Source organism: Coffea eugenioides, chromosome 3 (assembly GCF_003713205.1).
Source record: "Coffea eugenioides isolate CCC68of chromosome 3, Ceug_1.0, whole genome shotgun sequence".
In the NCBI taxonomy this organism is placed as follows: domain Eukaryota; kingdom Viridiplantae; phylum Streptophyta; class Magnoliopsida; order Gentianales; family Rubiaceae; genus Coffea; species Coffea eugenioides.
Window position 1 is genome coordinate 199151 of NC_040037.1, and position 13726 is coordinate 212876.

The 13726-nt window shown below is 37.9% G+C and overlaps 1 protein-coding gene across 1 annotated transcript; it reads right to left on the bottom strand.

Annotated features, from left to right (window-relative positions):
* Positions 1 to 37: 37 nt before the first annotated feature.
* LOC113764883 (kinesin-like protein KIN-12C) lies at positions 38 to 13473 on the bottom strand. Its single transcript, XM_027308925.1, has 31 exons — positions 12886 to 13473; positions 12608 to 12763; positions 12434 to 12517; positions 12218 to 12337; positions 12026 to 12139; positions 11817 to 11909; positions 11570 to 11730; positions 11420 to 11494; positions 10491 to 10578; positions 10314 to 10372; positions 10156 to 10219; positions 10012 to 10077; positions 9770 to 9937; positions 9590 to 9694; positions 9202 to 9437; positions 9043 to 9112; positions 8885 to 8953; positions 8745 to 8803; positions 7725 to 7791; positions 5543 to 7564; positions 4121 to 5413; positions 3927 to 4034; positions 3327 to 3508; positions 3178 to 3253; positions 3007 to 3081; positions 2274 to 2513; positions 1847 to 1945; positions 1694 to 1768; positions 1490 to 1548; positions 766 to 877; positions 38 to 675 (listed from the first exon to the last, which is right to left on the bottom strand). The coding sequence occupies exons 1-31, from the start codon at positions 13471 to 13473 to the stop codon at positions 568 to 570; spliced, it is 6891 nt and encodes a 2296-aa protein (XP_027164726.1). The 3' UTR covers positions 38 to 567.
* Positions 13474 to 13726: the final 253 nt, after the last annotated feature.

Genomic DNA, 13726 nt, shown 5'->3' on the forward strand with positions numbered 1-13726 from the left:
ATACTATGAAAAACTTCATTTGACTCCAAAAGAAAAAGATAATCTTTCTCTAAACTTTACATTTTTTTTAATTTCATTTTTTTTTTTGTCCTAACAAGGGGGAGATGGAATTTAAAAAACGAAGTTGTTTCCAAACCTCTAATTTTGTACATTCTCCACGCATAACAGAAAATAAATTCTATGCATGATTTGGTATCTTTGTTTCCAAAACAGTGAAGCAGCACAATTGCACACGGGTAATCAGATGGAGCCTAGTTTCTCCACAGAAGTTTGATGTTTCAAAACTCTGACGTTTTAACACGGGATGCAACCCAAGGCTTCTCTAATCGTCCATTCTTTTTCCTTTCCTCCAGCAACTCCAGGCTATTCAATAGTTAACAGAATGTGCAGCACACGGCAAATATCAAACACCATGACGACCTCTTCTACCTGTTAAAACAGATTTACATTTATGGATACCTGGGTTTAATCATCTGACGGTGAGCAGGTCAATTGTTGACCCGTCATAGAAATTTTTCTTAGCACTCAGCTTCTTGCTAAGGCTGTTATCCTTTTAGCCTTGCAAAGCTACTCGTTTGTTTGCTGCTTTTGCACAACAATATTCTGTCTACCAATCAGTTTCTTCACCATATCATCTAGCTCAGCAACCCTCCTCTGTAAGTTTGTTTTGTCTGCCTGGAAAAAAGGTAACAACGAAGATGAGACTAAATTTGACTGTATATTAATGCATAGACTCAAAAAATATAAGATGTTGTTAACATATACTTTTAACATCTCATTTTGTGCAGTCAGCAACTGATCTCGTTCCCGTACTTGTTCTAGGATCATATGTGTGGCAAGGACGTCCGCTTCTCTTCTATTTACTTCCAAAACGCATCTGACAAATCATGATCTCCACATTAGTTGAGATGAGATTATATTGCCTGGAAAATATCATGATATTTCCATTTGAAAATATCATGCTTAGGTGACTGTTATGATTTGACACGTCAGGGCATAGAACTCCTGAACTCGAGAGACTGAGTGTTACTTGAGGAAAACCCAAGGCAATGGTTGCACTTCTGTGATAAACGCTAAAATCCAAGATGAAAATATCGTGGAGCGCATTGAAAAGAGCATTAAAAGCAAACAAATGTGTATTGCAACGTATTCTATCTGTACCCTGTAGGAGCTTCATTCCTGGAGTTTATCACACACTTCCTACTTGGCTAATGCTGGTTAAGCAAGAACAGTCAATGGCAGATCTTGGGGTGAAGTCAACTATATTTTACTTAACATGCACAACTGCATTCATAAATATTACAGCCATGACTCTCTGTCTCTGAGGAAGTAAAGTATAAGCTAAGCGAACTAAACCTCTCAAAACTACCGTCACAAATAGTGAATTACCCAAGGAAAAGACTGAGTATTGCAAGCAAAGCAAATCAAATGAGAAAACTGACAAAACTGAAGAGAACAGATGAGGGGTTTATTGTAAACATTGTCTGACCTTTCTCTTTCCTCGACTAAGTCATTGATTCGCCTCCTCAGCTCCAGAACCTCTTTCTCCTACATGAATTTATTTCAGTAAAGGAGAACAAAAAAACTATTTCAGTTTCACACAAGATACCTTCTTGCCATTTTTCCAAATCGAGAAAGTGTTAAGCCTGAAAAAGAAAAGTTAGAAGTTTCTGAAAAATTCCATCTTATATACCATCACAATATATTGCTTTGCTTGGTGCTGAGCCTCCTCAACTAACTTTTGAAGCCGATTCTGAGATACCAAGTCCTGGAATGTGAAATAAAATAAATCATACAAACTGCAGAAAAGAATTTAACATACATGTGGATAGTGCTGGACAAATACCGCATAGTTTGTTATGTCTAATTTGACACCAAGCAGATCCCGAATGACATCATGAGTCATGCTTTCCACTGAAGCCAGTCTAGTGTTCAGCAAACATACCTGGCATAAGAAGGATTAATCATATGGGGGATACCAATAACAAGAAATACACATTATTAACAAAGCAAGCTTCAAATAGACATGCATGCAAAGAAAATACATTAAAACTCGAGATGTTTTAGATACGCCCAAGTAAAAGGCAGAAAGAATCACTGGGAGAATTAACAAAGCATTTGACTCAAAAAAACTAGGAGGGATGCATTGTATTTTAATAACTGTATTTCCAGTACCAAGCCAATACACACACACACATATGTATGTATGTATACACACACACACACACACTTATCTCTAAGAAGGACAAGTATGTGCACTAAACTGATTCTACCTCTTTCTGCCTACTAGCCACTAATGCCTCGAGTTCTTCTATACGAAACTTGGCAATTGACAATTCCTGATCTTTCTCCATATTCATCTGCTGCACCAAACTTGCAATGCATCTGAATGGTGAGCTTGAGCCCCTTGATCTCACTGAAGTTTTCTCTGTTTTATCCAGCGTTGGTGCTCCACATATTACATCGGATGAATCTGTTCTGACTTCATGAATCATTGCCTCCAAGCTTTTGTACTGGTCAAGGATGAGATCAGGTGAAGAGCTATAAATGGAATGAAAAACTGATAAATGGAGTGTAAAAAAATAAAAGAAAAGGAGAAAAAGAACATGTTTATGCAAGAACTGGAAGTTGAAGATTAGAAAACCAAACATATACTTCCATCTTGCTAAGCAACAGGCTAAGGTTTGATTTTGCATGTCTTGTACAATATTTGGCAATTCTGAAGAAGCCCTAGCAGTTGGGAGTCCAGCTTTATTTTCATTTAGATTATGTTCTATCGTCGCTAAGTTTGCAGTTGCACCAGCTTGCAGAGCTTAATATGAGCGTCCAGGCTCTTGATCAACTAAAAGTTTACAAGTTTAGCTCTGTTGCATGCTAAATTGAACATTCATTTTTTTCCACTAAGCACATTCAATTAAATGCCTTCCCTCACCATTATTCAGGAAATGGTTAGTCAGCTTGTGGACTAGTAGAAGAAAAGTTAACCCTGCTATTTTCTTGCTTTACCTTCTGTTGATACTGCGATGCCTGGGCTTCAGCATGCACAACAACTTCAGAGATGTATTCTCTATATTGCTTGATCTACAAAACAGACTACCCGCTTGAAACCAACAGAGAAAATAAAGAAGTAGAAATTTCTCATCAAGCAGTGAAATGCACCAGCAGATCATGACTCACCTCCTTAGCTAGTTTATCCTTTTCTTCTTCAAGAATTCTTATTTGAATCAGAGCCTCGTGAAGTTCCACACTTCCCCTGTGCATTTTTGGTTGTAGAATCATTTCAATCAAATCAGTCAGAGCAAACTCAAAAACCAGGACAAATATACAAAAGCGAAGTAAAGGGACTTATAGATCTCAAGAATTGATTTTCTGACAGCTCTCTACTTGAGTCCAAATCTTCAGTTATGCTTTCAACCATCAACAATCTTTCTCTCAGACCATGGAGTTCCACTTCCAAAGAATCTCTTACTTGGCGATATCTTTCTACCTCTTCTTCCATTTCAGAAACCTAGAAGCCAAACACCAGAAATGATTGTATGTATAATTGTCCCAGGAATTAGTTTGTCACGAAGGCAATTCTAAACAACAAAGATTAGAAGAGTGGGAGCAAATTGGCTTCATTGTCAAGATGTTAAGTAGCAAAGTCACATCTCAATCATAAAAGAGATTAACAACAGCAGACCCTCCTTTGATTAATTTACAATGAGTAAAGTTCAAGCTTTTGTGATTAAGTGCTAAAGTTGGAACACCAGTGAGATTGGTGCTCAGTAGTGGAAAGGCTACTAGAATGGAAAACAAATCATTTTCTAGGTAAAAGGCTACTAGAATCCAGTTCAACCAGACCACAGAGCAGCAGGAGCCTCATGCAAGGGTTATACTCTTTATCCTACAATTTAGTAAGTAGACATAATCATGGATTAAGTTACCTTCTTTTCCAGTACATTGATGGTGCTGTCAAGTTCCTCCACTGAGTGTTCTAAAATCTTTACTTCCTCTTCCTTCTGCTCAGCATACACTTTACTAGCTTCTGATTCCTGAAAATGAAACATTGGTTCAGAATATATGGCATTATTAGCACCCTCATATCTCAAAATCGTTAGCAAATAGTGAATGAGGATACCTGGCACGCTTCTAAGGCAATAGCCTCCTTTTCATCAGCTACTGCATATGCAATATCGAGCTTGTCCTGTAGAGATTGAAGTTGATCAAGAAGTTGATTTCTTTCTGTAGTCACCCTTTTCATATCATCCTTGATGTCTTTTATTGAAGAGGCCATTTTTTCCTCTGCTGAAGAAGCCATGCGGAGGATTTCATCTTCTAAGTCTTTCACACTTTCTCTTTGTTCTTCCAGTTGTTGCTCTGTTTCTGACTTCTTTAGATAAACATCCTTTAAGAGCATTCTCAACTCAGCATTTTCTTCCGACAAGATATCTAATGTGCCTCTCACCTCCTCTAAATCAGAATGTGAGACACACAAAGCATTTTCAGCCTCCATTAAACGGCCTTCAAGTGTTTTATGCTTTATAAGCATGTTATCAAGCTGACTTGTTTTCATCTTTAGCTCATTCCTAACTTGGTTCAAAGCTGCATGTAACTTTTCAATTTCATCCTTGGCCTCCTTTGTACTGCTAGCAGATTCTTGCAACAAGCTTAAATCAAAAAGTAAACCTTTCAATAAAACTTCTTTTCGTTCCACTTCTCTCTTCAGCTCCAAATGTTCATTTATCAGGTCATCCTCTCCTGCTTCTGATCTATTGACAAATTCATATTGACACCCTTCCTCTTCACCTTGTGCTAGTTTAACCTCGCTTTCACTCCTATAACTCGCACTCTCTTTTCCTGAGTTCTGCATAACAGTAAGTCCTTCTTCACGAGTTGAAGCAAGGAAATCTGAATTTTTGTTTAGCCTTCTGATTTCATCATAAATCTTCCCCAAATAGCGCTCATTGAACACAAAAGAGATAATGCCATTTTCCCTGACCTCAGCTGAAATCTCCTCCAACAATGATCTCAAACTGGAAATGTTGTTGAGTGTCTCCTTTACCATCAAAATGGTATCACAATATGATGTCTTACACAGATCTTCAACATCCTTTTGAAAGGAACCTTCTATCAGAAACATTAAACTTGCAATTTCTGTCAGGATGAAATGAATTTGGTGTTGCAGCATTTCATTTTCACTCTCTTTAAAATGAATAGAGGATTTCAGTAGATTGATCTCTTCAAACAAGTTTGCTTTCTGTATCATCAACTCATTTCCAACCTGTTTCCAAGCAGAAGTCAACTGTTTTGCATCATCATTTGATTTCAATAAAGCATTTAACATATAATCAGCCTCCTTCACAGTTGCTTGAGCTTCCTCAAATTTGCTAAAGAAGCTGTCTGCCTGATTAATTTTGTAATAAGAATTAAACTGCATATAGGAAAATGTAAATGTAAAAATGTTAATTCTATCAACATGCTGAAGATCTCGTGAATCTACCTGATGATGGTTTACTTCTAAAACAAAATTAATCAAAAGTTGTTTTCAGATTTCAGTTACCTCTCTTGTAAGACTGCAGCTAGCATCAGCCATCTGTGTTATCTCCTCATGACTTTGTATCATAGCACCTGCATTTGGCATGATCACTTGTTCATTTTCATCCCTAACAAAGTGGTGCTCTTTGTTTGTGATGAATAAATGTGAATTGGTGAAGCAGACACCTGAGGTAGAGCCATCCCATGTGTCTTCTACACTGAAAATTGCAGTCAACTGATCATTTATTTTTGACAAAGCATCATATGCTGCTCTGAATTCCTTTCTCAAGCAAAAAGAAGTTAGTCGATCACAATCCAGTGTTTGGGCTAGCCTTGAGTGTCCTGATTCTTGATATTTAGAAGAAACAACAAAACTTTCTTCAGGCTCTAGGTCAAATGTTTGTTCAGTTTTCTTTTCGAGGTATTGACCATAACGATTCACAGCAATTTGCTTTGATGTAAGACCACTGTCGGCTGATGAATTAGAACTTGAAAAATCCGTGGTCCATCCATTAACTTCTGCTGGCGACTGACATGAATATGCAATTCCAGAAAGGTATGCATTCATTGAATTCAGTCTTTTATTTACTTCAGCAAGTTCACCTAAAATCTGATGCAACATATTATGCCCATTCTCATGCTCAAGAAACCTAAGGGTATGAACTAATGGACTTCCAGATGTATGAATATCAACACTTCCATAATTTACATTTAGTTTCACAAAGTTCCTCCTCATATCATGGATATCGTTCACAAGATCCTGAATTAATTCCTTGTATAGAGAAAATGTTTCATGGATGTCAGACTGAAGGGACATAAAATGATTTTCTGCATCTACACGAGATATGCTAATTGCACTCTCAGCCTCGAGCAATCCATAGTATGCCAACTCAATATCAGCATTCACCTCTGCTGTCACTGAAGTATGTGCATCAGCTGATGGCATGTTCTTCTCAACATTGTCCCAGAGAACCACCATTGGCTGATGGAAATTCGTTTTCATCTCTAAGAAATTATAATCGGCATATCTTTTAACCTCAGTTATTGGACCCTCATGGTATATCAGGTTGGATTCTAAATGCTTTATCTGCTGAGCTTCAGACAACACCATTGTTGCACCTCTCAAGGAATTCAATTTCTGATCCATCTCCAAGACTGTCGTTTGTGCATCTTCCAAACTCCTTTTTAGAAGAAACATACTTTCTTCCTTCTCAACACACAATTTAGCAGCTCTCTCCACATGTTCACTGACCCAAACATTATCACAGGGAAATAAACTACCAATACTCTCTATCTGTGAAGAAGCATCTCCAATTGACTTCGAGCCATCTAAAAGAAAGTTGGTTAGCTCCAAAGTTGCCCTTTCCCATTCAGAACACAATACCTCCATTTCACCGTCCTTTGCTGCTATACAATTTCTTAGACTTCCATTTTCTTCCTCCAAGGACTTTATTCTCCCTTGGAGTTCTGACTGCAGTGTAGCAATCTCTTCCTGCAAGTGGAGGATTGTTCTGGTTGTTTCAATCTCTACATCTTCCTGGATTGATTCAGCTTGGGATTGCTGAGATAAGCCCGTGGCATGATCCTTTAGATATTGGCTATTCAGCAACTGAGCATGCTGAAGATCCTTAGACAACTTGACCAACTTAGCTTGCAAGACCAATGTGCAGGAGTCATTTTCACCCTCTGTAACAAAATTTAAGTCTTCGTCTAGTACAAAACCACTCTGCATATTACAGTGCTCAGGTTCAGGCCTATGCTTGCCCTCCCCATTTTGCTGGTTTTGCAACGTTTCCATCAATTTATCATTTTCATTGCGCAAAAATTCTAGCTCTTCGATCAAGCAGAGTTGCTTTGATTCCATAGCTTCGATCACCGATCTTGCATCCTTCAGCTCTTTTTGAATCTCATTGCACTGCAAAACCAGTGCTCTCTCCATGTGTTGCCCATCCTCACACAATGAAGCACATTCCTCTTGTAGGATGCAAGATGCCAATTCATCTACAGAACAACTTCTGGGAAGCATCTCTCTGGCCTGCAAACAACTCTGTAATCAACAGCAAAATTCAACGAAATTGGGAACCAATTTCTACTATCAAATACAATGACCGACTGGCTATGTCTTAATGTACAATTTATAGAACAGAAAGTCAAGCTCATTGAACTACCACTAAGAACAAAAAAGAAAACATGTGCATATATCTTACTGAATCAGAAGTAGGTAGGTTACAGTCGATAAATTTCCCAAGTTCCCTCTGCAATTCATCAACTTCCCTACAATCACAGCTCATGTATTTTAGTGATACAAAATGCAACAACTTAAGATCTCTAATATGTTGTATGCTTAACTGATTAAACTTGGACATTAGGTGAACTCTAGGAAACCAGAGAGTTGTAAATAAGTCAAAAAAGCTTGCAACTTATGCCAAAAGAATAGCCAAGGCACAACAAAAACTGTATCCATTCTCAGATGCTGTGGTAGGTTGTCCCAGAAAAGTTATGCCCCTTTCATGCTTCTGCCTTTATGCCGTTTTATTGGATCAATAGAGTTTCATTGGAGTATGAAGAAAGGTACATTGGTTGACTCTCATGTAAAGAAAAGGAAAACAGCAATTCTTCTGTTTGTTTGATTGGAAACTTTCCATACAAAGTAGCTCTCCCAAAATGCACTAGTAATTAAAACTATGCTGTATAACTCCACAACTTAGGCAGATAGAAGGTAGAAACAGTAGAAACTAAGTAAAGGAAATAGAAACTAAGTAAATTTCCTTTCTGTTTCATTCAATCATTCAAATGTTGAAACCGTCACTGTTAGTAGCTCAATTTTTCCTGCATAATCTCAAACAAAGAAAGACAAAATGCAGATAAATCATACCATAACTTTCAGCAGAAAAAAGATAGAAAAATAAATAAATATAATTACATTTCCTTCCTCTTTTTTTTTTGGGTTTGACCATTCAAATGTATAAACATAAAGCAAGCTGTCACAAAGGTGCGGAAAGCTTGAGTTCCCATGTCACAATGCAACATGTCTTTAATTTATCAGATCATTAAATCATGACAAATAATTGTTATGGCCGACAAAAAGACAGGATCCAAGGCTCTACAACTGGTAACTGGCCAATATAGTTTGAACTCTGCTAGTGGTAGTTTTCGGAATTCAGTCAGTTACAGGTTATATTGTAAAGTTAGTCAAACCTGAAATCATTACATTTAGCAAGGTGTACCTGACTAAGTTAGAATTCAAGTCCCTCTGTTTGTTTAATTCCTTTTCAGCTCTAGTTTCCTGCAAATTCAGGAACTGTACAAATTAGAAGTGGAATAACTAAATCAAATGATTTCATACTATGCATGGGGGTAGACAGACCTGATTTTCTTTGCATGGAGATGAATGAGAATGTACACAGCTTTCTTCAGCTTCAAGAATGTCAGATAACTTGAGAGAAAAATATCAAATGTCATTCTTTGACTGAACTTAACAGGGCATCAGAAAATATTATATAACAAGAGTTACTCATGCCAAACCTCATCCCGTAGTTCTGATATTTCAGCTAGAAGTGTTTCTCTTTCTCCTTGTCCATAAAATTCTTTAAACCTAGTAGCCAAACAAGTCAGTGGACCATTCAAAGAAGGAGGCCTAACATCCAAGAAAAGTATTCAAGGTTTTGAGGTGATGATAATTACAATCTGAGTTGCTCAAGAAGTCTAATATTCTCCAATGCAGATCGTGTCAGTTCCGGATTCTTCCCAATTCGTGATTGGAGTAGTTCAATTTCTTCTCTTAAAGCATTGTTTTCATTCAGAATATAAGCATCAGCAGAGACAAAACCATCTGCAAGTAGTTCCAAGTGCTTTATCCTTTCATCACGGGACCTCAGGATCATTTTAGCATGTTGAGCATCTAATTCAAGTTGATGAACCTGTAAGGGCCATATGGTACCACAATTTTTGTTTTAAGTCAAGAAACTTATAGTATTCATCGTTTCTCATAAAACTTATTATGAACATAAAGTAATGATATTTAAATATCCAGATGAATCTAAAGCTGATTTGCTTTTGTTGCTAGACCTACCAAACTATTTAGCTGCTCCATTTCTGCTTTTAATCTCTTGACTTCTAATTCAGCCAGTTTCTCCCTTCTCAAGGCACCAAGTAAAGTAGCTTTGGAGCACATTGTCTGCCATTTGTAAGTAATGAAGTTACACCACCCCATATGTAGAGCATCAAATTCATTTAGGTCATAGATCGTCACCTTCTTCCTTCTGCCACTCTGTGTTCCATGATTATCATGCATAATCATTTGCTCTGATGAGTCCAATTCCTCAAGAAAGGTTCCCAAATAGGATTCTTTGCAACTTGGTGTATGATGGGACAAATACTCTGAATCATGGCTATGCTTTAACAGAATAGACAGCTGACCCTGTTTTAATAAATGCCTCAGTTACCAGCTAGTGTGAAAGAGAAATGATAAATAAACAATTATGTAACCAGTACCTTCAGTTGTTGGATTTGGCGTTGTAATGCTATTACATCACCAGAAGCATCTTCATTAACCTTAGCCTGGAGAGAGGAAACAAATTAAAGAATTGAAAGAAAGTCAATAATTTCTATACTTGATTGAATTTCAACAGCTCATACATTGTTCTGAATGAGTTTTGCTCGTTGAGCAAACTTTAAGGTGCTCAATGTCTCATTTGCTGAGCTGCAGAAAAGATTACGTGTAAAATAGTAAAATAAGTAATTTTCCATATCATAATTTATCTGTAAGTATTCCAGGGTCCTTGTCAGATATTTACCAAATAGATGGGCTGACATTCGCAATAATTGTAGTTTTAGAGTTACCGCCGAGTGAATCCTGCGTTAAAGCAAGCATCAAACTCAAATCCTAGAGAAAACATCATCAGCAGTTCAAATTTCATACCAATCAAATGGAATTTCACTAATATTTTCTTACTCTTCCTAATAGTTCTGACCTGGAGAAGAAATGTTAGCCTAGAGTCCCTGTAGGGAACATGTCTGTTTTTCCCTTGTGCTAAATCCACCAGAGACATTATGACCAATCTACAAAAGCACATTCATCACTGAAAATTTAGGGATACCTTGAATAGAATGTGAATAATCACTTTAAAATAACTAAAATGTTTTCAGTTGCATAATCATGAAGAACAATGGCCATTGTCGTAACTAGAGCAGAAAGGTACAACCTTGGCAGGAGGAAATATCACTCGCCAAATTTACTTGTGAATATCTGCTTGTAGTTTTAAAAAAAAAAAAAGTATCTCTTTTTCCAATAGATACTTTTAGACCGAGGAAAATTTTATTTTCCCTATTTTTTACAAGCATGTAGCAATGCTCTAAAGCAACTTCCTGAATCAATTACTGTGGCTAGAATTCCTGAGGTTTGATGTGATCTGATGAACAATTATGTTCAAAATCTGTTGAAAACCTTCCTCATTGGCTGCTTTACCATCCTTAACAAATAAAATAATTATTACACTGACGGAAGTTTATTTATTTTTGGACCAGATAAAGAACTTTTTCTATAAAGCATTAGGATTTTTTTTTCATCATGTCATCACCACAACTTGCTCTTTGCTACAATTACATGCGAAAGAAAGGACTTTGATTTGGTACATCCTTTGCATTTATGAGATTTAATTTCCTTTCTGCTTTTTAAGGACAAGATCATGGTAAACCAGCCCACTATAGTAAATAATGAGAGATCTTGTTCAAGTCTAATCTCAACAAATTTCGCTGCACAACAAATTGGTATGGGAGATCTAGTGTAATGCCAGAAGGAAAAAGTGATAATTCAGATATCAGAAAAGGAAAATTAAAAAAGTTAACAAGAAGAAAATAGGCTTTGTCAACCTAGCCAGAAACAATTTTAGGACTTAATTACCCAAGAGTTGACAATGATTTGTTTATGTTTGCGGCTTCTTTCAAGCGGTCTCCTTCAGCACCAGAGCTCTTCTGCCTAGTCAAATTGATACTATTGGATTTCAGTAAAAGCTAAAAAAGATGAGATGGTCCCTAAAATAAACAAAATTACCTTTCAGAACCAGCAAGATCTACTAAATTTAACCTCCCAAATCTAATGTGGGTCATGGAGTCTTTCTCCCATCGACTCTCAATGATGCATGTAAAAACACTGTGGGATCTGCTGCTTTCGCTGTTCATATGAGTTGCTGCAATTTTCCTATTTGCAGCACCCTGTGTATGATGAAAATATAACAGTAATTAATATCCCCCAAAAAAAAGGTGCTATTGGAAAGATAACGATCACCATTGAGAACCACCTGTAACAAAAGTCTCAGAACATCATCAACTGTTCTAACACTGTGCTCAGTAAGATTTTCAACATACACGCCTTTCTTCAAATCCTCTCTGAGCTGTAATTGTCAATGTGTAGAAACAAAAAGAAAAGGAAAACAAAAAAAAATGTTAACAAGACAATAAGTCACCATAGGTGGTGCAAAACACAAAAGCGAAACAACACTTGAGGTACTTGCAAATTAGTCGATGAAGGCTCAAGAAGATCCGTGATCTGCTCATTGTATATCTCCAGAAAGGAACATTTGCAGCTGTATTTGAGTCCCTCATTTCTTCTGTTGTTCTCTTCCTAAGAACAGAAACATTTCACTATTAAGGAGATATATCGTAATGCAGATAGGACTCAGTTATAGACGAGGTGAGTTACCTCACTAATTCTTGTAAACAAGTATTCAAAAATGCGAGGGGTAATCCCACAATCCTCATTGAGCTTTCCAGCCATTTGACCTATGTCACCCATCATTGTGTGTGTCTTCCCACTGCCAGTCTACCAGAAACACGTCGGAGCCCCACAAGAAACATCACAATATCACCCACTTGTTGTATGACAATCAAACAAGAACGTTCAATCTACAAACCATACCTGACCATATGCAAACATGCAACTATTATATCCAGACATACAATTGTCCACCATAGGCAATCCGGCAACAGTGAAAAGTTTTTCCTGCATAAATTAAAAGAAGAATAACAAAGATGAGGATCAACTAAGACATGCACAAAAAAAAAAAATTATTATTGCACAAAAGTTGAGCACCTGGGAAATAGTTTCACAAGCAATGTGGTCGAAGGTAAATCGCGTTTCAGGGTGGCCAAGCCAGACCAGTGATTTGGCACTCTCCTGTCTCAAACATCTGGCGTAGCCTTGGGACACCTTTTCAATGTTACTTATGGGTCGAATTCGAATCAAGACCTTGAATCACCAATATTTTTAAAAGAATAAATAACAGAAGCAAATTGGTAGTACTCCACAGTGATTAGAATGAATGTAGAAAGAGGTAGTAGTAGTAGTAGCGGCAGCAGCAGTAAAAGAACCTGGACGTTGTGGTGTTTCCAAAAGGAATGGTCTTGAGGCAGGTCGAAATGGGGAACGTGCTGGAGTTGGTGGGGGTCGGGATAGGGAACGGAAATCCCTCTGGAAAAGATGGCCCCTTTTGGTCCGACATTGGAAATCCTAAGGGGGTGATGAATGGGCTTAGAAGAAGAAGCGGGAGTGGCTGGAGCAGAAGTAGGGTCGGAAGTAGGTTTGGGTCCTCTCCTGGGGGTTGCGTTTGGTCTGGAATTTGAGACGACCAGAAGCTGATGTGATTGCTGTAGTTTTTGCGTAGTAGGAGTAAGAGAATGAGGAGGAGTATGAGCAGCAGCGTCGGATTTACATTTAGTGCCAGCACCGGAGGCAGATTTTTCCTTATTGTTACTGTTATTGTTATGGCCCAAGTCATGTTGAATTTGGGATGGATCGGGAATGGAATTGAGCGGTGCCCTGGAAGGAGGAGGAGGAGGAGAAGGGCCGGCTGGCATCTGAATCAAAGGATCCGAGGAGTCGTTTTCATTCCCGGGGGATGAAGAAGGATTGGTTCGAGACATTGATCCAACGCAAGAGGTAGAGTTGTCTCCCGACATTTTTTGTTTTGTTTTTGGAGCTTGGGGAGGAGATCTGTTTTGAGCTGGGATTTGATGGGGATGATTCAAGGAGGTTTTGAAATAAAATACGGGAGAGGGTACTAAGTATTATGTAATGGTGGAGTCGTCAGTGGGGACTCGCTGCTCATAGGTGGTGGTGGTGGCGGTGGCCCTGGCTGCTAGTATCCGTAACAGTAGTAGTCGAATTGCTTGCCGCCCGCTCGATTTTCAAATTCAATTGCTGGTCCGGGCG

Excerpts from the sequence above, each read along its gene's own strand:
- LOC113764883 (XM_027308925.1), bottom strand. The coding sequence starts at position 13,473 with ATGTCGGGAGACAACTCTACCTCTTGCGTTGGATCAATGTCTCGAACC. Across the intron at positions 8,954-9,042 it reads TATCAGAACTACGGGATGAG|TTATCTGACATTCTTGAAGC; the intron begins GTTTGGCATGAG and ends TTTTCTCTCAAG. Across the intron at positions 1,769-1,846 it reads TAGACATAACAAACTATGCG|GACTTGGTATCTCAGAATCG; the intron begins GTATTTGTCCAG and ends TTCACATTCCAG.